The sequence below is a fragment of the Enhydra lutris genome, unplaced genomic scaffold, assembly GCF_002288905.1.
Source record: "Enhydra lutris kenyoni isolate GAN:26980312 unplaced genomic scaffold, ASM228890v2 scaffoldscaffold1, whole genome shotgun sequence".
NCBI lineage: Eukaryota > Metazoa > Chordata > Mammalia > Carnivora > Mustelidae > Enhydra > Enhydra lutris.
In genome coordinates this window covers 12,497,115-12,521,375 of record NW_019154085.1, presented here as the reverse complement: position 1 = coordinate 12,521,375, position 24,261 = coordinate 12,497,115, and the positions used below count along the sequence as shown (strand labels likewise).

Sequence of the window (24,261 nt, the reverse complement as noted above, 5' to 3'; positions counted from 1 at the left end):
AAAAGCTTCCAGGACAAACAAAAACTGAAAGAATTTCCAAATACCAAACCAGCTCTACAGGAGATATTGAAAGGGGTCCTCTAAGCAAAGAGAAACCCTAAAAGTAGTAGATCAGAAAGAAACAGAGACAATATACAATAACAGTCACCTTACAGGCAATACAATGGCACTAAATTCATATCTCTCAATACTTACCCTGAATGTTAATGGGCTAAATGCCCCAATCAAAAGACACAGGGTATCAGAATGGGTAAAAAAACAAAACCTATCTATATGTTGCCTACAAGAAACTCATCTTAAACCCGAAGACACCTCCAGATTTAAAGTGAGGGGGTGGAAAAGAATTTACCATGCTAATGGACATCAGAAGAAAGCAGGAGTGGCAATCCTTATATCAGATCAATTAGATTTTAAGCCAAAGACTATAATAAGAGATGAGGAAGGACACTATATCATACTCAAAGGAACTGTCCAACAAGAAGATCTAACAATTTTAAATATCTATGCCCCTAACGTGGGAGCAGCCAACTATATGAACCAATTAATAACAAAATCAAAGAAACACATCAACAATAATACAATAATAGTAGGGGACTTTAACACTCCCCTCACTGAAATGGACAGATCATCCAAGCAAAAGATCAACAAGGAAATCAAGGCCTTAAATGACACACTGGACCAGATGGACATCACAGATATATTCAGAACATTTCATCCCAAAACAACAGAATACACATTCTTCTCTAGTGCACATGGAACATTCTCCAGAATAGATCACATTCTCGGTCCTAAATCAGGTCTCAACCGTTATCAAAAGATTGGAATCATTCCCTGCATATTTTCAGACCACAATGCTCTGAAGCTAGAACTCAATCACAAGAGGAAATTTGGAAAGAACCCAAATACATGGAGACTAAACAGCATCCTTCTAAAGAATGAATGGATCGGGGTACCTGGGTGGCTCAGTGGATTAAAGCCTCTGCCTTCGGCCCAGGTCATGATCCCAGGGTCCTGGGATCGAGCCCCACGTCGGGCTCTCTGCTCAGCAGGGAGCCTGCTTCCCTTCCTCTCTCTGCCTGCCTCTTTGCCAACTTGTGATCTCTGTCTGTCAAATAAATAAATAAAATCTTAAAAAAAAAAAAAAAGAATGAATGGGTCAACCAGGAAGTTAAAGAAGAATTGAAAAAATTCATGGAAACAAATGATAATGAAAACATAACGGTTCAAAATCTGTGGGACACAACAAAGGCAGTCCTGAGAGGAAAATATATAGCGGTGCAAGCCTTTCTCAAGAAACAAGAAAGGTCTCAGGTACACAACCTAACCCTACACCTAAAGGAGCAGGAGAAAGAACAAGAAAGAAACCCTAAACCCAGCAGGAGAAGAGAAATCATAAAGATCAGAGCAGAAATCAATGAAATAGAAACCAAAAAAACAATAGAACAAATCAACGAAACTAGGAGCTGGTTCTTTGAAAGAATTAATATAAGATTGATAAACCCCTGGCCAGACTTATCAAAAAGAAAAGAGAAAGGACCCAAATAAATAAAATCATGAATGAAAGAGGAGAGATCACAACTAACACCAAAGAAATACAGGCAATTATAAGAACATACTATGAGCAACTCTACGCCAACAAATTTGACAATCTGGAAGAAATGGATGCATTCCTAGAGACATATAAACTACCACAACTGAACCAGGAAGAAATAGAAAGCCTGAACAGACCCATAACCAGTAAGGAGATTGAAACAGTCATCAAAAATCTCCAAACAAACAAAAGCCCAGGGCCAGATGGCTTCCCGGGGGAATTCTACCAAACATTTAAAGAAGAACTAATTCCTATTCTCCTGAAACTGTTCCAAAAAATAGAAATGGAAGGAAAACTTCCAAACTCATTTTATGAGGCCAGCATCACCTTGATCCCAAAACCAGACAAGGATCCCATCAAAAAAGAGAACTACAGACCAATATCCTTGATGAACACAGATGCAAAAATTCTCGCCAAAATACTAGCCAATAGGATTCAACAGTACATTAAAAGGATTATTCACCACGACCAAGTGGGATTTATTCCAGGGCTGCAAGGTTGGTTCAACATCCGCAAATCAATCAATGTGATACAACACATTAATAAAAGAAAGAACAAGAACCATATGATACTCTCCATAGATGCTGAAAAAGCATTTGACAAAGTACAGCATCCCTTCCTGATCAAAACTCTTCAAAGTGTAGGGATAGAGGGCACATACCTCAATATTATCAAAGCCATCTATGAAAAACCCACCGCAAATATCATTCTCAATGGAGAAAAACTGAAAGCTTTTCCGCTAAGGTCAGGAACACGGCAGGGATGTCCGTTATCACCACTGCTATTCAACATAGTACTAGAAGTCCTAGCCTCAGCAATCAGACAACAAAAGGAAATTAAAGGCATCCAAATCGGCAAAGAAGAAGTCAAACGATCACTCTTCGCAGATGATATGATACTCTATGTGGAAAACCCAAAAGACTCCACTCCAAAACTGCTAGAACTTGTACAGGAATTCAGTAAAGTGTCAGGATATAAAATCAATGCACAGAAATCAGTTGCATTTCTCTACACGAACAACAAGACAGAAGAAAGAGAAATTGGGACGCCTGGGTGGCTCAGTTGGTTAAGCAGCTGCCTTCGGCTCGGGTCATGATCCCAGGGTCCTGGGAACGAGTCCCACATCAGGCTCCTTGCTCGGCAGGGAGCCTGCTTCTCCCTCTGCCTCTGCCTGACACTCTGTCTGCCTGGCTCCCACGTGCTCTCTCTCTCTCTCTCTAACAAATAAATAAAATCTTTAAAAAAAAAAAAAAAAAAGAAGAAGAAAGAGAAATTAAGGAGTCCATCCCATTTACAATTGCACCCAAAACTTTAAGATACCTAGGAATAAACCTAACCAAAGAGACTAAGAATCTATACACAGAAAACTATAAAGTACTCATGAAAGAAATTGAGGAAGACACAAAGAAATGGAAAAATGTTCCATGCTCCTGGATTGGAAGAATAAATATTGTGAAAATGTCTATGCTACCTAAAGCAATCTACACATTTAATGCAATTCCTATCAAAGTACCATCCATTTTTTTCAAAGAAATGGAACAAATAATCCTAAAATTTATATGGAACTACAAAAGACCTCGAATAGCCAAAGGAATATTGAAAAAGAAAGCCAAAGTTGGTGGCATCACAATTCCGGACTTCAAGCTCTATTACAAAGCTGTCATCATCAAGACAGCATGGTACTGGCACAAAAACAGACACATAGATCAATGGAACAGAATAGAGAGCCCAGAAATAGACCCTCAACTCTATGGTCAACTAATCTTCGACAAAGCAGGAAAGAATGTCCAATGGAACAAAGACAGCCTCTTCAATAAATGGTGTTGGGAAAATTGGACAGCCACATGCAGAAAAATGAAATTGGATCATTTCCTTACACCACACACGAAAATAGACTCAAAATGGATGAAGGACCTCAATGTGAGAAAGGAATCCATCAAAATCCTTGAGGAGAACACAGGCAGCAACCTCTTCGACCTCAGCCACAGCAATATCTTCCTAGGAACATTGCCAAAGGCAAGGGAAGCAAGGCAAAAATGAACTATTGGGATTTTATCAAGATCAAAAGCTTTTGCACAGCAAAGGAAACAGTTAACAAAACCAAAAGACAACTGACAGAATGGGAGAAGATATTTGCAAACGACATATCAGATAAAGGGCTAGTGTCCAAAATCTATAAAGAACTTAGCAAACTCAACACCCAAAGAACAAATAATCCAATCAAGAAATGGGCAGAGGACATGAACAGACATTTCTGCAAAGAAGACATCCAGATGGCCAACAGACACATGAAAAAGTGCTCCATATCACTCGGCATCAGGGAAATACAAATCAAAACCACAATGAGGTATCACCTCACACCAGTCAGAATGGCTAAAATTAACAAGTCAGGAAATGACAGATGCTGGCGAGGATGCGGAGAAAGGGGAACCCTCCTACACTGCTGGTGGGAATGCAAGCTGGTGCAACCACTCTGGAAAACAGCATGGAGGTTCCTCAAAATGTTGAAAATAGAACTACCCTATGACCCACCAATTGCACTGCTGGGTATTTACCCTAAAGATACAAACGTAGTGATCCGAAGGGGCACGTGCACCCGAATGTTTATAGCAGCAATGTCTACAATAGCCAAACTATGGAAAGAACCTAGATGTCCAACAACAGACGAATGGATAAAGAAGATGTGGTATATATACACAATGGAATACTATGCAGCCATCAAAAGAAATGAAATCTTGCCATTTGCGACGACGTGGATGGAACTAGAGGGTATCATGCTTAGCGAAATAAGTCAATCGGAAAAAGACAACTATCATATGATCTCCCTGATATGAGGGAGAGGAGATGCAACATGGGGGTTAAGGGGGTAGGAGAAGAGTAAATGAAACAAGATGGGATTGGGAGGGAGACAAACCATAAGTGACTCTTAATCTCACAAAACAAACTGAGGGTTGATGGGGGGAGGGGGGTTGGGAGGGGGGGTGTGGGATTATGGACATTGGGGAGGGTATGTGCTATGGTGAGTGCTGTGAAGTGTGTAAACCTGGCGATTCACAGACCTGTACCCCTGGGGATAAAAATATATTATATGTTTATAAAAAATAAAATAAAATAAAAATTTTTCAAAAAAAAAAAAAGGAAAATTATTCTTGCCAACTACACATCAACTGCAGTAGAAGCAGCTCTGATAGAGCTAAATGAAGGCTGTTTACTTGTCTGATAAAACACAACAACAAAAATCGCTTCACTTCTGAATTACTGCCATGTGTCATGGTGAGATTGTTTTTGGGAACATTTGTGTGTTTGTGTATAAATGTGTGTGTGTGTGCATGAGAAAATGTAAAAATATGTCCGTTACAAATTTACCCACTTTTTATCCATTAGGAGAAAATGTTTGAGGTTGGGGGAAAAAATGCTCCAGAATATCTCTGTAAAATATAAAAATAAATATATACTTGAATCTCTAAAAAAAAAAAAAAGAAAAAAATGCATCAAGGGGGAATACTTCTTCTCTTGTTCTACAAAGCCAGCACAACTCCTTTTAAAACTCAAAGAGGGGGTGCTTGGGTGGCTTAGTCAGTTGGGCGTCTGCCTTCAGCTAAGGTCATGTTCCCGGGGGTCCTGGGATGGACTCCCATGTTGGGCTCCCTGCTCAGCTGGGAGTCTGCTTATCTCTCTGCCCCTCCCTCGTGCTCGTGCAAAGACACACACACACACACACACACACTCTCTCTCTCTCTCTCTCTCTCTCTCTGTGTCTCACAAAAATAAAAATAAAACCTTAAAAAAAAAAACCCAACTCATCAAAGATATAGTAAAATTATAGACCTATCCCTTATAAACACAGATAAAAAATTTAAAGTTATCATCACATCCATTAATATATAGTAAGAATAATACACCACAACCAAGTGGAATTTATCTGAGAGATATAAATTTGGTTTAACACAAATTGAAGTCACCACATTACCAAACAGGTGAAGTATATCTCAATTTTTAAGAATAAAGGAAATAGGGGTGCCTGGGTGGCTCAGTGGGTTAAGCCTCTGCCTTCGTTCGGCTCAGGTCATGATCCCAGGGTCTTGGTATTGAGCCCCGCATCGGGCTCTCTGCTCACCGGGGAGCCTGCTTCCCCCTCTCTCTCTGCCTGCCTCTCTGTCTACTTGTGATCTCTCTCTCTCTCTGTCAAATAAATAAATAAAATCTTAAAAAAAAAAATAAAGGAAATAATAAAGAGCAAACACCAGTGAAATATGAAATAGAAGAAAAACTGAGAAAAAACATAGAAGAAACCAGATATAAAGGGGAAAATTTATGATTCTCTCCACAGATACAGAAGAAAAATTTTATAAAATTCAATACAAATTCATTATAAAAACACTGAGCAAATCAGAATAAGAAATGAATGTCTTTCTTCAACTTGCAAAAAAGGTGCTAACTTTTTCAAAAGAAAAGACAGAAGTTACAGACAATAAAATAATATCTTTAAATTGCTGAAAAGTAATTCCCAACATCAAATTTTATAATTGCAAACATACTCTTCATAATGAAGATGAAATAAGTATGTTCCCAGAAAAACAAAAGATGAATGAATGCACTGCCAGGACATGCACTGAAAGAAATGATGAAGAATTTCTTTCAGCAGAAGGAAAATTATTTTAAAAAGGACTATCAAAATGAAGGAAGCTTACTTATGAATTCTACTTCAATAAAGCAGGTGAAAACAACTGTGAATGGTAATGCAATTAAAAAATGCAGGAAGCGGGGCGCCTGGAGGCGGGGGGTTCAGTCAGATAAACATCTACGTTCTGCTCAGTCATGATCCTGGAGTCCTGGGATAGAGCCCGGCATTGTGTTGGGCTCCTTGTTCAGCAGGGAGTCTGCTTCTCCCTCTGACTGTCCCCTGACTGTCCGCCTTCTTGTGCTTTCTCTCTCTCACACTCTTTCAAATAAATAAAATCTTTATTAAAAAAATGCAGGAAGCAATATGAAAAAAATAGAAAAGTTAAATATGTAGGTAATTTAAGTGAATCTTGACTACACAAAACAATGAAAGTAGTAATTTGTGGGATTAAAATATATGTATGTATGGTATTAAAGAGTTAAAAAAAAATCTAAGGATGAATGTTGCTATCACCAGAGTAGGAAGAGTAGAAGAAAACACGTTAACAGATAAAAAAATTAAATAATGATAAGTATTTTATTTAGAGAATGAAGAATATAAAACAAGTTGCTCAAATAGAAAATAGCTAGATGGCAGGTATAAATCCAATTATATTGTCAATGATATTAAATGCAAATATACTAAATATTCTAATTAAAAGAGATGTTACAATGAATTCTTCTTTTTAAAAAAGAAAGAACTTATATGCATTTTAAATATAACAGTTTGAAAGTAAAGTTCCAGAAAAAGATAAAGCAGGGAAATGTTATATCAGACAAGCAGACTTTAAAGCAAGAACATTTCTAGAAATAATTCATACTGATAAACAAGTCATCAGGAAAACAAATCAATCCTAAACTTATATGCATCTACTAATAACTTAAAAATACATAACACAAAAACTGACAAAACTAAGAGGAGAAATAGATGAAACCATAATCAGAGCGGGAGACGAATGCGTTTCTCTCAGGAGCTGATAGAATAGACAAGAGAAGCAAGAAGATATGGAAGTTCCGAACAATATAATCAATAAACTTGACATAACTGACATATATAAAGTACTGCATCTAGCAACCACAAAATATTCTTTTTATGTGCACCCAAAGTATTTACCAAAGTAGACCAAGTTGTGTCTTTATGCAAGTGTTAATATATTTCAAAAGACTAAAATCATTTGATCTATGTTTTGTAAGTATAACAGAAATCAGCTAGAAATCAAAACCAGAAAGTACTTAGAGAAAAAAAAAAACCCAGGTGATTAGAAATTGAATATGCTTGTTAATGATCCATGGGTTAAAGAACATATCAGAATAGAGAATAGAAAATATTCTGAAGTTTATGATAAAAAGGATATGACATATTAATAATTGTGGGGTATAGCTAAAGCAGTACCTACACAAAAACCTTAAATGCATATTTTTTAAAAGAAAGTCTGAAAATTTATAATCTAAACTAGCTCAAGAAACAAAAACAGTAATGATAAAAGTTTTAAATTAAAAGAAGGAATAAAAATAAACATAAAAATAAATTAAAAAAAAGAAAGAAAAAGCAATACAGTAAGAAGAAAAGAAATAATAAGGAGCAGACTAAATGCAACAGAAAATAAATATATTAAAAAGAAAGATCAACATAGCCCAAAAGACAATTCATTTAGCAAAGATAAATAAAACTGATAAATCCTTAGAGTAAAACTAATCAAGAAAAAAATTTATAAAACACAAATAGTCAATATTAAGAAAGAAAAAGAGAACAATACTGCATACCCTACAAACATTAAACATGTAACTAGAGCTATTATGAACAACTATATGTCAATAACTTGGCATTTTAGATAAAATGGACAAACTTTATGAAAAATTAACGAAGTTGACATAAGAAAAAAAACAGAAAATCTGAATATTCCTCTATCTATTAAAATAGGATGTTATCAAAAATCTTTCCACAAGAAAAGTACAGGTCCCAGACAACTTCTCCCAAACTTAAAAGGAAAAAAAAAATATTTACATAAATACTCATAGAAAACAAAAAAATTAGTGCACTATCAATTCACTTACCATAACCAGCATAATATAAATACCAGAACTTGAAAAATTATTACAAAAAAGAAATATAAAGCATCTTTATTATTAACATACAAGGAAAAATCCTTTAAAAAATTAGCAAGTAAAATTTAGTGATATATCAAAAGGATGTATCATCAGAAGCAGTTCATTGCAGAATTGTAATGGTGATTTAACATTCAAATATCAGTTCTTTTTTTTTTTAAATATCAATTCTTAAAATTCATTACATTAATAGAAAAAATATTAAAATTACATTAATAGAAAAAAAGAAAATAGTAATATATTTTTGATAGTGACATAAAAAGCATTTGATAAAATTAAAAAACCATTCATGAGAATCAGGAGTGCAAAGGAACTTTTTTTTTTTTTTAAGATTTTATTTATTTCTTTGACAGAGACAGATCACAAGTAGGCAGAGAGGCGGGTAGAGAGAGGAGGAAGCAGGCTCCCTGCTGAGCAGAGAGCCCAATGTGGGACTCGATCCTAGGACCCTAAGATCATGACCTGAGCTGAAGGCAGAGGTTTTAACCCACTGAGCCACCCAGACGCCCCCAAAGGAACTTTTTATCTGTTAAGGAGAATCTATAAGAACCCAAAAGCAAACATATTAAATAATGGGAACATAATAAGAATGTCCACCATTAGTACTTTTATTAATTATTGAACAAAAAGTCACTACAACAAGATAAGAAAAAAATTAAAGGCCTACAAACTGAAGGGGAGAAGGACAAACTGTCCCTATTTGTAAATAATAAAATTATACTCATAGAAAATGAAAAAAAAAAGCCCTACAGATTAACTATTAAAATTAATAGCAAGGTCACTGGAAACAAGGTCAATATTCAAAAATTATCTTTTATTTCTATATACTAGCATCAAGAAGAAAATGAAATTTTAAAACAGTAACATTCAGAATACCACTAAATATCTAATAAGTAGAAAAAAAATCTAAGATGTGGAATAACTATTTAAGAAATTATAAAACTGAGACAAAATACATAATATCTAAATAAATGATAATATACCATGTTCACAGATAGAACACTCAATTTTATTTAGTGTCCATTTTCCCCAAACTGAATTACACGTAATCCTAATCAAAATTCCAAAAGAGAGAGAGAGAGAGAGAGAGAGAGAGAGAGAGAGTGTGTGTGTGTGTGTGTGTGTGTGTGTTTAAGTGCGTGTATGTATAAACTGGCAAGCTGAGTATAAAATGCACTTGGAAATGCAAAGGGGCCAAAAGAGTCAAGATAATATTCAAGAATAAAGACATAAATAAAAACAATGGAGGCCCACACTATCAAATATTGACTCATGATAAAGCTAGTAATTAAGACGGTGTAGTACTGACAAAACAACTCATGTACTAGGATAGTGAGTTCAGAAACAGATCCATATACACATCCAGTCATACAAAGTCAACAGGATTTTCATATGAAACAAATTATGACCCTTCCCTTACAACATACCCCAAATTCTAGGTAGACTGAAGATCTAAATGTAAAAGGGAAAATGCTAAAGCTTGCTATGGACTGATTCATTTATATTCGTCATGGTATAATTAAGCTTTCAAAAGAAAATGTAAGAGAATGCCTCATGGCCTTCCAACTGGTGAAGATTTTCTAAAAGGCCACAGAAAGTAGTAACCATGGGGGGGATAAACAGATGAACATATACAGATACATACATTAGATTTTTATAAAGAACTTCTGTTCATCTAAAGACGCCATTGAGACTGACGAGGCAAGTCAAAGAGTAAAAGATAATGCACAAAGAATTTATATACAATGTATAGAAAGAACTGCAAATCTGTAAAAAAAAAAAAAAGGCAACCTAATAAAAAGAAAATAAACACATAGAAACAGGTGCCTAACTTCATTAATTATCACAGAAATTAAATTTAAAACCCCCACGTAATACCCTTCAGTATGGCTAAACTGAAAAAGACAGACAATAACAAGTGTTGCTGGAGATAGAGAAGAGCAGGAATTCTCGTATCTGGCAGTACGCGCGCAAGATAATGAAGATAGAAATAGTCATCAGATTTACCCAGCAAACGACATGATGCCAGTGGGGACCTAGGGGACAAGGAAAGAACCACAGAGCAGCAGGATACTACAGAAGCTCGTGGTTACTCAGTTGATGGGTTGGTCTTCTTGCAGCCCTGGAGATATGACCTATAGCAGGAAACTACAGACCATCTCATTCCTACATTACTCGGCAACTACACATTGATGAAACCCAAACCCTGGGTAACACACACAAACACTGAATGTGCTACGTAAAAATCTGAACACTCTGAACCAGTATAATTCAAACCCACAAAACTGAAGGTTCACCTTTGCCTCTTTCTTCTGTAGAGTCTGTGGGAAGCTGAATATTATTTTAGCTCTATTAGATTATGCCTTCAATTTCTTTTATTGGTACAATGTTAACAAGTATTTCGTTATTTATTTTAAAATGTTTTTCTATGTTTCGAGAAAGAAAAGAAATAAAAACTAGTCAAAGTCTTACCTAGCTAGAAGTGTGCAAGTATTTAACCAAGTTTGAAGCAATTACCTCGCAAATGGAAGACGCATCAACGTGCACTTTTTACTGACCCGTTTCTTCTTGCTGGTTGACGGTAGAAAAGGACTCTGATGAAACTATTTTTGAAAAGGAAAAAGAAAATGAAAAGGAAAAATAATTTCTAATCTCATTAAATGTTGTTATTAAAGCACCAAATTATATAAGTATACCAATAGTAATACAACAATTCTGGCATTAGTCTTCAATAGTAGAAAGAGAATAGTGTGCTAAGGTTAAAACATAGTTCATCCTTTATCATGCCCCCCAAAATAATCAATACTAATATTTTGGTATATAAACTCCCAAACTGTTTCTCTGCATATGAATAAATACATGTCATGTATACCCTACATGTGGTAGCTCTACATAAATATGCAATATGCTCATGTCTACATATGTATTATATTATTGCATTTTATAATCTATATTTTTTAATGAACTTTTAAAATTAACAGTCTGGGGGATTTTTTTTTCTTTTTTTTTTTTCATTTTTTATAAACATATAATATATTTTTATCCCCAGGGGTACAGGTATGTGAATCGCCAGGTTTACACACTTCACAGCACTCACCATAGCACATACCCTCCCCAATATCCATAACCCCACCCCTCCCTCCTAACCCCCCTCCCCCCATCAACCCTCAGTTTGTTTTGTGAGATTAAGAGTCACTTATGGTTTGTCTCGGTCTGGGGGATTTTGATGTATCTTTTAAGTTTTCACTTATCTATATTTTCTAAATCTTCTCATACATTTTTTGAAACTGTTTTAATTATTTAATAAAGACCGTAAAATCACACAACCCACAACCATGTCTTCCTATTAGTGATAACCTATAATAGAAACAAGAGTATGGCCAAATTGACAAGCTAATTTTATTTTATTTCTTTTTTAATTTTAATTTTAATTTATTTCTTTTTTTTAATTTTCAATTTTTTAAAAATTTCTTTTCAGGTAACAGTATTAATTGTTTTTGCACCACACCCAGTGCTCCATGCAATCCGTGCCCTCCCTAATACCCACCACCTGGTTCCCCCAACCTCCTACCCCTCCGCACCTTCAAAACCCTCAGGTTGTTTTTCAGAGTCCATAGTCTCTCATGGTTCACCTCCCCTTCCAATTTCCCTCAACTCCCTTCTCCTCTCCATCTCCCCATGTTCTCCATGTTATTTGTTATGCTCCACAAATAAGTGAAACCATATGATAATTGACTCTCTCTGGACAAGCTAATTTTAAATTCACATGGAAATGCAAAGGATGCAGAATACTTAAAACAACTTTGAAAAAGAAAAACAAAGTTGGAGGGCTATGATAATTGAGATAGTATAGTATTAGCCTATAGACAGACAAACAGATCAATGAAATACAACAGTGTCCAGAAACAGACCCACACACATTGGGTTATTTTTTTTTTCTTTTTTATTTATTTGACAGAGTGTGAGACATCAAGAGCAGGAACGCAAGCAGGGGGGAGTGGGAGAAGCAGGCTCCCCCCCGAGTAGGAAGCCCAATGCCGGGCTCGATCCCAGGATCCTGGGATCATGACGTGAGCTGAAGGCAGACCCTTAATGACTGAGCCACCCAGGCGCCCTGGGGTCAATTAACTTTTGACAAAGGTGCAAAGGCCAAATGCGGAGCCTAGACTTCCATATTCACCAGGCTATTAACAAGGCCAACTCTCCTCCAGACCAGTGGTACTGTCCGAAAAGGTCAAGGAGAGGAAGGACAGTCCAGTGGTAATGAGGACACCCCCTGCACCAACAATGTCTGTGGAGAACACACAGGGACTCCAGACTAACAAGGAGCCCCTCTTCCTCTCCAGAGGAAGAGTGGTGACAGAAGAGGTCTAGTACAAAGTCAGCATTTTCACCACTCCGCAATTGTAACAACCTCCCCCCCTTCATAATTCCTGCAATCCTGCTGTCAGTGGAGGCCAGAAAGTCATGAGGCACTCCCCTCTGTCCCAGCCAGGGTGGTGTCAGCCTGAACTCCCAGCTCCATCCATCAATCAGGAGACACCCCTCCCAGGGTGCCAATAGAAGTAGAGTAAAGAACCCAAATTTTGACGCCCTCCAACTTGGCAGTAGGGGGCACTTTACCACAGGCATGATGTCAGAGGGAGCCTGCTAAAATAGAAGGTTTAAATAAGAGCTGGAGATTCTTAATTCAGTACCCAAATGTCCAAGATATAATATAAAATAACTTACCACACCAAGAATTAGGAAAAGGCCTAAATTTGCAAATACTAAATGTGAACACGAAAAGACAATCACAACACCAACACCAAGATGACATTGATGCTGGAATTCCCTAACAAGGATTGAAAGCAGCCACCATAAAAATGCTGTAATAAGCAATCCCTAACATGCTTAAATGAAAAAATAGAAAATCGCAGGAAACAGAAAGTCTCAGCAAATAAAGAGAAGACATAAAAAGGAACCAAGTGGGAATTAGAACTGAAAAATAAAATAACCAAAATAAAGTAAATTAAAAATTGCATCAACATGGATGGGACTAGAGATTATGCTGAGTGAAGTCAAACAGAGAAAGTCAATTATATGGTTTCACTTACTTGTGGCACATAAGGAATAGAATGGAGGACATTAGGAGAAGGAAGGGGAAAATGAAGGGGGTGGAAATCGGAGGGGAGATGCACGATGAGAGACCGTGGACTCGGAGAAATAAACTGAGGGTTTTGAGGGGAGAGAGGTGGGGGTATGGGTTGGCCCGGTGATGGGTATTAAGGAGGGCATGTATTGCATGGAGCACTGGGTATTATATGTAAAAAACAAATCTTGGAACACTACATCAAAAACTAATGACATACTGTATGGTGACTAACATAAAAAAACAAAACAAAACAAAACAAACCTCAATGGACTCAAAAACAAAGGTGGAGGAAATATGTGGACTTGAAGATAAAGCAACAGAAAGCACTAATCTGAGCAAGAGATAAGAGACTGAAAAATAACTAAGAGGCTCAAGGATTTATGGGACCATAACAAAGGATACAACACTCATGTCACTGAAGTCCCAGAAGGAGAGAAAGAGGGCAGAACTGAAGAAATTTTAGAGAAATAATGGCTGAAAATGCCCCAAACGTCGCAAAAGAAACCAATCTGCATATTCAAGCTGAGTAAACCCCAAAAAGGATAAACTCCAAGAAATCCATGCCAGGATACATCAGGGTCAAATTTACCAAAACTAAAGATAAAAATCTTCATGTAGTATCAAAAATGGTACCTTCCTACAGAGTTAGGAATTAAGAAAATAGAGTAGGGACCTACCTCAGTTAAGGAAGTAACAATAAAATAAACCACAGGAAAGAAGAAATGACTTATTACTAAAGAAAGAAGCAAAAATTAATTAAGTTTGAAACACCAAAATGGTAGAATTGAAAATTTAAAAAAAATTAACCCAGAAAATGGTTCTTTTAAAAGAAAAAAAATTGAAAAGCCACAATTACCTAATCTACTGGGGCACAAAATCAAGGTAAAGCCCAAATACAAAAAAATTAGTCAACTGGAAAAATAAAACACAGACAAAATTTAAAAATGACAGAGTATTTTGGCCAACTCTGTGCAAATCAATTTGAAAACATGAATGAAATAGTAATTTTCTAAAGAAATATAAATCAATAAAACTGACCACAAAAGAGAGAAATTTTCCCAAGAAAACCAATATCCATAGAAGAAATGAAGTGAACAAAGAACAACCTTTCCTACAAAGCAAGACCGAGGTTTCACAGGGGAATTCTAAAAAGCATTTAAGAAAAATATTTCTAATATTTTATCAATTTTCTAGATCACAGAGAAAAGGAAACATCCAAATTCTTTTCCTGAGTTCAGTATTTATAATATTTTTTATCAATGGCTAAAGACTGTGTAAGAAGAAAACCTTACTTATGAATAGCAATTTAAAAATTCCTAACAAAATACTGGCAAAAGGAATTTAGGAACACAGTAACAAATGATTTTTGAAATTTATTACAGAATTACAAAACTAGGAAAGCTATTAAAATAAGGCATCAGGGGCGCCTGGGTGGCTCAGTGGGTTAAAGCCTCTGCCTTCAGCTCAGGTCATGATCCCAGGGTCCTGGGATTGAGCCCCGAGTCAGGCTCTCTGCTGAGCAGGGAGCCTGCTTCCTCTTCTCTCTCTGCCTGCCTCTGTGCCTACTTGTGATGTCTGTCTGTCAAATAAATAAATAAAATCTTTAAAAAATATATAAGGCATCATATTAATACATCTAAAAAGAAAGATCATATGTTTATTACTATAGATGCTAAAAAAGTAATTTAAATATATTATTTTTTTATTTAAAAAGCTAAATAACAGAAGTATTGTAAATATGTACATTAGCCTTGAAAAAAAAAAGGATCATTCTTAATGGGGAAGCAGTATCCAACATTTTATTAAAATTTATTGCTTTCTAGTATGTTCTAGACATTGGTGTGGTACAGACAAAAATCCTATCCTCAAGAACCATATGTTCTGGAGAGATGAATGATAAAATTAATGAGTAAAATTATGTGTCATATAGTGCTAAGTGATAAGGAGAAAAATGAAGGCAAGAAAAGCAGAACATGAAATGTTGGGGCAGGGGTGGGGAAGGACTCAGATTTATTTAGGGTTGTCGGGGAAGTCTTGACTGAAGTGACTTTTGAGTCAAGATCTGAAGTAAGGGAGTAGGCCATGTGAAGGAAGAACAAGTCGAAAAGCCTTGAGGTGGCAGCTTGCTTGTGTTTGAGGAGTGGGAGGAGGTCTGCGGATCGAAGGTGTTAGAGTGGAAGGAGTTGAGTAGTCACTGAGGTGAGAGAAGTTTCAATTTTCAGGCAACAATGGGCAATAGATGACAGAGAAAGCCACTGGCGAGTTTTAATGGGGTCTGTCTGGCTGCTATGCTGGGAAGAGAATATAGAGGCAAGGGCAGGAGCAAGAAGCCCAAGCTGGGATGCCACTCAAAAAACTTGGGTAAGAGAAAACAGTAGCTTGTATGGGTGGTCAAAGTCAGGGTTATGAGAAGTGGTAACACTCTGGACTGATTTTTAGGGCAGCACGAGAAGGATTTGCTGAAGGATCCAATATGGGGTATGAGGAAAAAATAGGAAAACAAAATTGCAATTACCTGAGATGAAGACCCCAAAAGGAACTGGTTTGGTGGCAAATATAAAATTTAAGATGCCTCTTAGACACCCAAAGAGAAATGCCAAATAGGTAGTTGGCTAGGTATTGTCTGGAGTTCAAAGGAGATGGCCAGGCTACAGGTACAAATCTGGGAGTCGTGAGTATTTAACGACAGTTAAATCCAGGAGAATGGATGAATCATTTAGGGAAAAAGTGTAGCTAGAAGAGAGAAGTACAAGAACGGAGTTCTGGGGTACCCAAAATCCAGCAGTTGGGAAAATAAAGAGGAACCAGCAAACAGACTGAAAAAGAACAATCAGAGTGATAGGAAGAAACTTAGGAGAATGTAGTATTGTAAAAGTCGCATGAAGGCCAACATAAGGACCAAGAAATATCTAGAGGTTTTAGTAATGTGGAGATCAATTTTCAGAAGAGCACTTTCAGAAGAGTGGTGGTGAAAGCCTGGTTGGTATGGATTCAGGAGAAACTGGAGACAGTGAGAACAATTCTCTCAAAGAGTTTTGCTATAAAGGAGAAAAATGAGAGTAGCTAGGAGTGGGGGATCTGAGTAAAAGGTTTTTTTGTTTTTGTTTTTAAAGATGGGAGATAAGAGATAACGTTTTTGCATCCGGATGGGAATAATCCAGGAGGGAGGGAAAAATTAATAATGCAAGAGGAAAAGGCTTTCTACACTAATGTCAAGCCAAGAGCAAGAGACAACCCAAGTGTCCAACCCAGAGCCTAGTTAAATAGATTAGTCCATTCTAGATCTATCCTAAGCAGCACTAAAAAAAGAATGAGGTAGGATTCCTGGTAATCATATGGAGAGATCTACAAGATATGTCACATTAAAAAAAGTAAGGCATAGTACAAGTAGGGCTAGTATGTTACCTTTTGTGTAAGAAAGGATATATTTAATGTTTTTGTTTTAATATAAAGAAATAAAGCAGTTACCCGTATGAGGTGTGGGGAGAAGAAAGGATAAAGAGGAAAGTAGCTGAAAGCAGAACAGAGGCACGTATGAGCTTTCTGTCTATACTTGGCTATATTGTTCTGATATTAGAATGTCTACATTCCCCAACATCCCCTCCCCCAACCAAAAAGAAAAGAACTGCAAAACTCGAAATATGATATGCAAAAGTTAGTCTGTTCAACAAGAAAGCAGACACCAAAGTTGTATGCTGTCCCTTCACCGTCCAGCTTCTGCATCTACTCTCTTGTCCTTCTCCTAAATCCAGATGCTGATCTCAGTCCTCTTAGAGTTCTCCAAAGAGAACCACACAAAAAGCATCTGGGAACAATGTTGACCTTAGTTACTAAAGACTTTTTCTTAAAGAGCCAGTGGAAGGAAGGAGCTTCATACCAAATAACTCATAACAAACAGTTGAGCAATGTTTTTAGGGCTAACTGTTCTCCACAGTTCTTCCAGGTCTTGGTAATTAATTAGCTTCTTTCTCTTACTCCCCAAGTCAATTCCTGTATTAACTCTACACTCCCCACAGCTATGTCTGATTCTAGTCTTAGTAATTTATTCAGGGCAATTCAATTGAGCCCTGCAAGCTGATCAGCAACACAGAGCTCCTTCCCTGACTTTCCCCACCCACCCACTCACCTACTGAATGGCATCTCTTCTCTTTACAGGGTACTAAATGTATAAGCACATCTCTGCTCACTTGTTGTACTAGGTATCAAATTTATAATAACGCTAGAAGCCACATGTCTTGTGAGCATTATTCTATAGGAACATTTATACAAATCCTTCCCTTATCCAAATGTGGATTAAGTTAGGTGATAAAGTACGCACTCTTTGGCGAGTTTTTATAAAACTGACAAAGGAGCTAAACATTGATCACACAGGTTGAGTTTCTATCTTTTTACTACAAAGACTATGTATTTAGCAGCCCAAAAAATGACTTTTAAAAGTTTTTAAAAGGAGGGGCGCCTGGGTGGCTCAGTGGGTTAAAGCCTCTGCCTTCAGCTCAGGTCATGATCCTAGGGTCCGGGGATCGAGCCCCGCATCAGGCTCTCTGCTCCGCGGGGAGCCTGCTTCCTCCTCTCTCTCTCTCTGCCTGCCTCTCTGCCTACTTGCGATCTCTGTCTGTCAAATAAATAAATAAAATCTTTAAAAAAAAAAAAAGTTTTTAAAAGGAGAGATTTGCAGAAAATTTAGAAAACACAGGAATATATAGACACAATAATAAAATAGTAATGACTGCTAACATTTACTGCATTCTTCCTATTGCCAGGACACACGCTCACCACATTTAACAATTACAGTAATTCTTCATAGATATGCTACCATTATCTACATCATGCAGAAGAGGACATTAAGGTTCAAAGAGTTAAAGGCCAAGGTCACAGGACCAGGAAGTTACAGAGCTGGGATCTAAACATAGGCAATTCCACTTAAAAGCTGTCCTCTAAAGCACTAACCTGCCTCTAGAATCTATTTAATTTACCTAAAACTGGGACTCCACTAACCTTTCTTCAGTTGATTATGTATATTTTGCCTTCTCATTTGTTATTAATTCCTAGCATTTATTTTTCCTATTTAGATAATTGAATTAATTTCACTAATATTTGGCCCTTTCCTCTTCCTGATATTTCTGGTGATTTGATTTTTCCTTGTGATAGATTATAAGAGCTATTTAATCATTAATATTAATGCTTTATCTGCTATTTAATTTTCCCAGTCTGGCACTAGCCTTTAATTTTTATCATTTTTAGCCTTCCATTTTTTTTTTTTTTAAGATTTTATTATCTATTTATTTGATAGAGATCACAAGTAGTCAGAGAGGCAGGCAGGGAAAGAGAGGAAGAAGCAGGCTCTCTGTGGAGTAGAGAGCCCAATGTGGGGCTCGATCCCAGGACCCTGGGATCATGACCTGAGCCGAAGGCAGTGGCTTCAACCCACTGAGCCACCCAGGCGCCCCTCATTTTTAGCCTTCTAAAAAAAAATTTTTTTTGAGAAAATCCATCAATAGCTTTCTTTATGGCTTCAATCTTTCTATCTTTATTTTTAGGTATAGAAAGTCCTCTCCTATCTAACATGAATTTATTTACAATTTCTTCTTACTTTATATATCCCTTTTTTTATTTAAATCCATCGAAAATTTATTTTAGAGAATGGTGTATAGTAGGATCTCCCTCTATTATTTTTTTCCCAAATCGTTTTTCAATTGTACCCATCCTTTTTTTAGCAATACAAACTCTTTCCTAATTTGAAATACTGGAGTATTTTCTATGAATGTCTTCTATGTTTTTTAGTGGTTTAGGGGCCATTATTTTTCACTGAACTGTCTAATCCTGTGTTCTAATCAAAACCTAATTTTTACATAAAAATGTCAATAACCAATTATACCAAATGATAATGTGCCATTAGCCAGTTAAAATATTATCATCCTTTCTTTGCACAAAGTTTAAAATATGAATCTCCAACCTTGATGCTACTGAATCTCGACTATCCTTAGTAATGCTTAAAAAATTACACCACTTACACATAAACTCGACTTACCTCAGAAAGCGTGCTCATTTCAATTGCAGTTATCAAGTTATTGTTCATGAGTGCTTCTATTTCTATAAGTTTCTTATTCTGTATGTATAAAATAAAGACCTCTTTTAATCAATTAAGATTCATACATTTATGGAGATATCATCAGCTGAGAAGACTTAAAAAATAATTGAGATCATATTGAGCTAAAATGGTGCTACATTCTATAGTTCAAACACACACACACACACACACACACACACACACACACACACACACACTCACCCCTTGATTGGTTTTGAGCTCTCAATTATAAATTTTCTTACAAACATTTCTCTATCTTCTTGTAATAATAATACACCCCCTGGAAACTGAACAGTTTGTTAGACAACTTAACACTCACGAATAGATCAATTTTTCCACTATAAATGAATTTCTGCTCATTTCAGAGTTAGAACTATAGTCGCAGCCTAGCTGACCATTGGCTCTTGCTGACCCATCTGTAGACAGAGGGAAGTTGGACGGGAAAGCGATGACTACAATCTTCATGATATTTGGTGTGTAGCCAGGGGGATGCTGAGGTTAAAAGAGAATACAAACACTCTGGGAACTCCCCTCCTTTCATTGGAAGAATTATGTCCACCTTCTTAAAATATATTAATGCATCAAGCTTTGCTAATGATAAACAATCGAATGTTGATCAAGGTATTACACTGGCTTGCAGGGCCCCAAGTGCACATTCAGGATATAGACTTAAAACACCTATTTCACTACCCATTAACAGTTTGTTCATTAATATGGCATACTCTTTCAATAATTTTTTATAATGATTGGAGATTCGAAAAACATTTTTAGAGCTTCTATAATAATATACTTAATAATCAGTCTATGATTCAGAATTCAAATACAATATAGTTTCCATACCAAATTATTTAGTTTTAGGCGAAGAAACGTGTTCTCAAAATTCAGTTTCTCCACTTCTTTTTGCAATAGCGTCCTTTCAGTTGTAATTCTTCGAGAATTCTCTTTCTCTCTACTAAGAGCCTGAGCTAATGCCCTGTTGTTGTGCTTTAAAGAAATTTTGAAAATAGAAGAATTGTCTGTAAAAAAATTTTTAAAAAGTTAATATTGAACTTACAGCTTCATAAGTTTTCATATCCTTAATGAAACTATTTTAGGCACAGTATATTGTAAGTTTTAACTAAAGGTTGGAAAACAATAGAATAACAGTAGAGATGTAGTTTTGAAAAAAAAATGTATGCAGAGTTTGGATCTGCAGAAATAAAAGCTAGACAGAAGATGAAGAATAAAAGGGCTGTGAGGAATACAGACTGTTGTGAATACAGAGTTAGGGATAAAAGATGTCAAGGACAGACATAGTATCCTAGATATTTCGACCAGTCACAAAAACTCAGCCTTGACACCTGTTGCCCTACTTGCCTTCCTACTTGGACTAGGAGGTAGAATGGAGAAGCTGATTCTGAAGCTCTAACTGGAGATATATAGGTACTAGGGTAGCCAATCTGTCAAAATTTTTAAGCCAGTTTCTGTGACTCCAGAAAATTAACAAATTAAAATTATCAGTTTATGCTCCTGAAGTCCATTTTTCAAAGTCTTGAGTGAAATGGAGCATACTTACTGTAAGGCTGGACAGATCATCTAAACCCTGTGGGATCTTCTATCTCTACCCTAAATATCCAACTCTTATTTCTAGGCATTTATTGCAATCTAAACTTGACCCCTTCTCTTTCCAAACATTATATAAATATAATTTATATCAGAAATGTTTCTGTGTTGTTAGTAGAGAAATTTAATTGTGAATTCCTTGGTAAAGTCCACCTTAAATATAGTATGTTCCCTCAGTATACAGAGAGCATACTTACATTTTCATAATTTTTATTTAAATGCCACTATTCAATAACATATCCCACTGAATAGAAATATAGTATCTATAAGATATGCTTATGAAAGAAATATTTTTTAAACACTCAGGGAATGTCTGGGCATCTAAAAAACAGGGTCCAAAAAAGTACCTTATCTTTGGTATAGAAAAAGCAGTTTCAGATAGCCACCTTTGACACAAAAATAGATTAGAACTGGTTTTGGATTTCCAGAGCTAAAGGGTAATAATATTTTCCTGCTGCACTCCTCAAACACAGCATGTTCCTTCATAATAATGGGTGTCCAATAGTCCTTCCCAACAGAAGAGGAAATAGCCACTGAATGGGGGGCCCAATATACCATAGGACCCTAGACAGCTGGGTAGGAGAAACATTAAGGTTTAAAGATACTCAGAGGTTTTAGCTATTTCACAGGGCATGCACGATTACCCTTCACAGGGGCTATACCAGCAGGAAACCTCTCCCCCTCCTGCTAAGATACATACGAACCACTGAGATATTTTTCAGAAGTGATGAGAATTTATCTTGGCAGTTTTTCCCACTTCTTCTTCTTCTTCTTTTTTTTCCCCTTCTAAAATCTTAGTTCCACAACCCATGAAACCGTGTCTCCAAAGGCTCAGCACCCTCATGAGTTTCGGCTCATGAAAACCACCCACTACAACACTCTATCTGGGCCAACCACGTCTAGATCATCCATCATCCTCTTGCTACAGCACGCAAGTACAATGTGTCACTTTTTTAGCTCTTTTCCAGAAATGTCACATTGGTATTTTCTTTGCTGTGTAGGAGGTAGCTGCCTTAGGCTACCCCAGCCTGACTGCTGAAAATTCTGCTGTCACCACTGAGGGTAAATCATCATAACCACTCAGCACACAGGAGTTGAAGGATACAGGAAGGAGTGAATGGACAAAATGTACCAGTTAACAAAAATAGTCATTTTAGTCGCTTCTATACTTAATAAAATAAAGTACCAAATACTATGTCAATTCTCCAAGGGCTAATGGCACTTACTCAATATTTTTGTTTTGATTTTTGAAGCAAGGGAAACATTCAGCTTCCCAGTCTTTGAAACTCTTTTGTCGTTCACATGTCTCTTAATTCCTGAAGTAATAAGTGAGCCAGTGTCTATCACTGGGTGTTCCATCACTGAAATAGAAACAAAAAAGACAGAAATCAGAGTACTAATTAATGAAAGAAAAGAGGATAACTGATAAATACATTCTAAAAGGTAACAATCATGACTTAGGTGACACAATTTGTTTGTATATAAGTATTTGCAAAACCCTCTGTACAAATCTGAAAATATGCATATAGTCAGAAGTGGTTTGAAGTAGTATCCAAAAAAGGTAAATGACTGTTTTTTCATCCAAACCTATATTATTATATCTATGCCTCAGGAGCTAGGTTAGGCACTGGGGACAGAAACCAGGATAGGGTTGTATGGGAATGCACAGTCATGGAATGCAGAGTCTGCTGTGAGTACAGATCCTATTTCGATACAATGTAAGAAGTGTAACCTTAGAAAATGCTCAGAACAGATAAACCTAATCTTAGGAGGTCAGGGGCTAGCTGTTTTGGAGGAGCAAGCAGGAAATCTTGAATGTGTCTACTTGTCCATTAGAGTAACGGTCTATTAGACTCTAAAGTCTACGGGACCACTCTAAGATCTAACAGTGGAAAGAAGATGATAATCGTATTATACTATGACAAGAAAAACTGATATAACACACATGCATAAAAGTAATTAACTGAGCAGAGAAGAAGGATCAGAAAAGGTTTTACTGAGAAGGTAGCTGAACTATGTACTTAGATATGATCAACCTCTCAAAACTCCCATTCCCTCCCCAAACCTCCTTGCCTCTGGCTTCAGAGATCTAGAAGAAATGCTGTTACCTGTGCCTGCCTACCCCTAATACTCAGCCTCTCCCCATTACCTGCCTTAAGTCCACAGGACTAACCTCACTATCCTCTCTGTATCAATCACAGACTCTCCAGGCTCCCAGGTCACCTTCATCTCCCTGGTCACCTTCATCTCCCTCATCCCAATCCTCCTCCAGCTCTGCAGCAGGCTAAAAATGGTCTCCCAAAGACATCAGGTCCCAATTCCTCTTATTCTGAACCTTATGTGGAGAAGGGGTCTGTACAGATGTGATTAAGTTGAGGATCTGTGATGGGGACACTGTCCTGGATTTTATCTAGTTAGGCCCCCCAATGCCCTTACTAGTGTCCATATTCTAAGTAATACACTTGAATAACTAAACAGGGCATATCAAACTTAACCTGCCCAAACCTGTTTCACTCTAAGCCTTCTCTGTTTCAGTTAATGGCAACTCCAACCTAGTTCCTCTGGCCAAAAATCTCTCATACCCCAATCAGCCTTCACAGTACATTAGAATCTGACCGCTTCTTACTACCTCCACTACTATCAGCCTAGATGAAGGCGCGGACACGTCTCACCTGAATTCTTATAATAGCCTCTTGTCCTACTTCCACTGCTGCCCTCTCTACAGTGTATTTATTAGTCTATACAATCTAAAATTCTTCAATGGTTCCCATTTCTCTCAGAATAAGTTGAAATTCTTCAATGGTCAAGAAGTCCCCCCATTATCTGTTCTTTTCCATTTCTCCCATTTGAACTCTTCCTTCTGTCCCCTAGTATATTCTTTCCAGGCCACACTGGCCACCAACCTCTAACTGTTTGGCAAACGGCAGCCATTCTTTAGCCTCAGGTCCTTTGTACTGGTCACTCTCTCTACTGAGAAAGCTCTTCCTCCAGATACAGAAATGGCTCGTTCACTCTCCTCCAAGTCTTTGCAAAGATGTCACCTTCTCAGTGAGGTCTTTCAAAACTGTAGCTCCTTTC

The 24,261-nt window shown here is 36.9% G+C and overlaps 1 protein-coding gene across 1 annotated transcript in view; it reads right to left on the bottom strand.

The window, feature by feature from the left end:
* LOC111141208 (shugoshin 2) overlaps positions 1–22,542 on the bottom strand; it is a 42,190-nt gene extending 19,648 nt beyond the window's left edge. The window contains 4 exon segments of the mRNA XM_022493618.1: positions 10,877–10,962; positions 19,522–19,599; positions 20,422–20,597; positions 22,410–22,542. Of these exon segments, the coding sequence (XP_022349326.1) occupies positions 10,877–10,962; positions 19,522–19,599; positions 20,422–20,597; positions 22,410–22,542 (473 nt within the window).
* Positions 22,543–24,261: the final 1,719 nt, after the last annotated feature.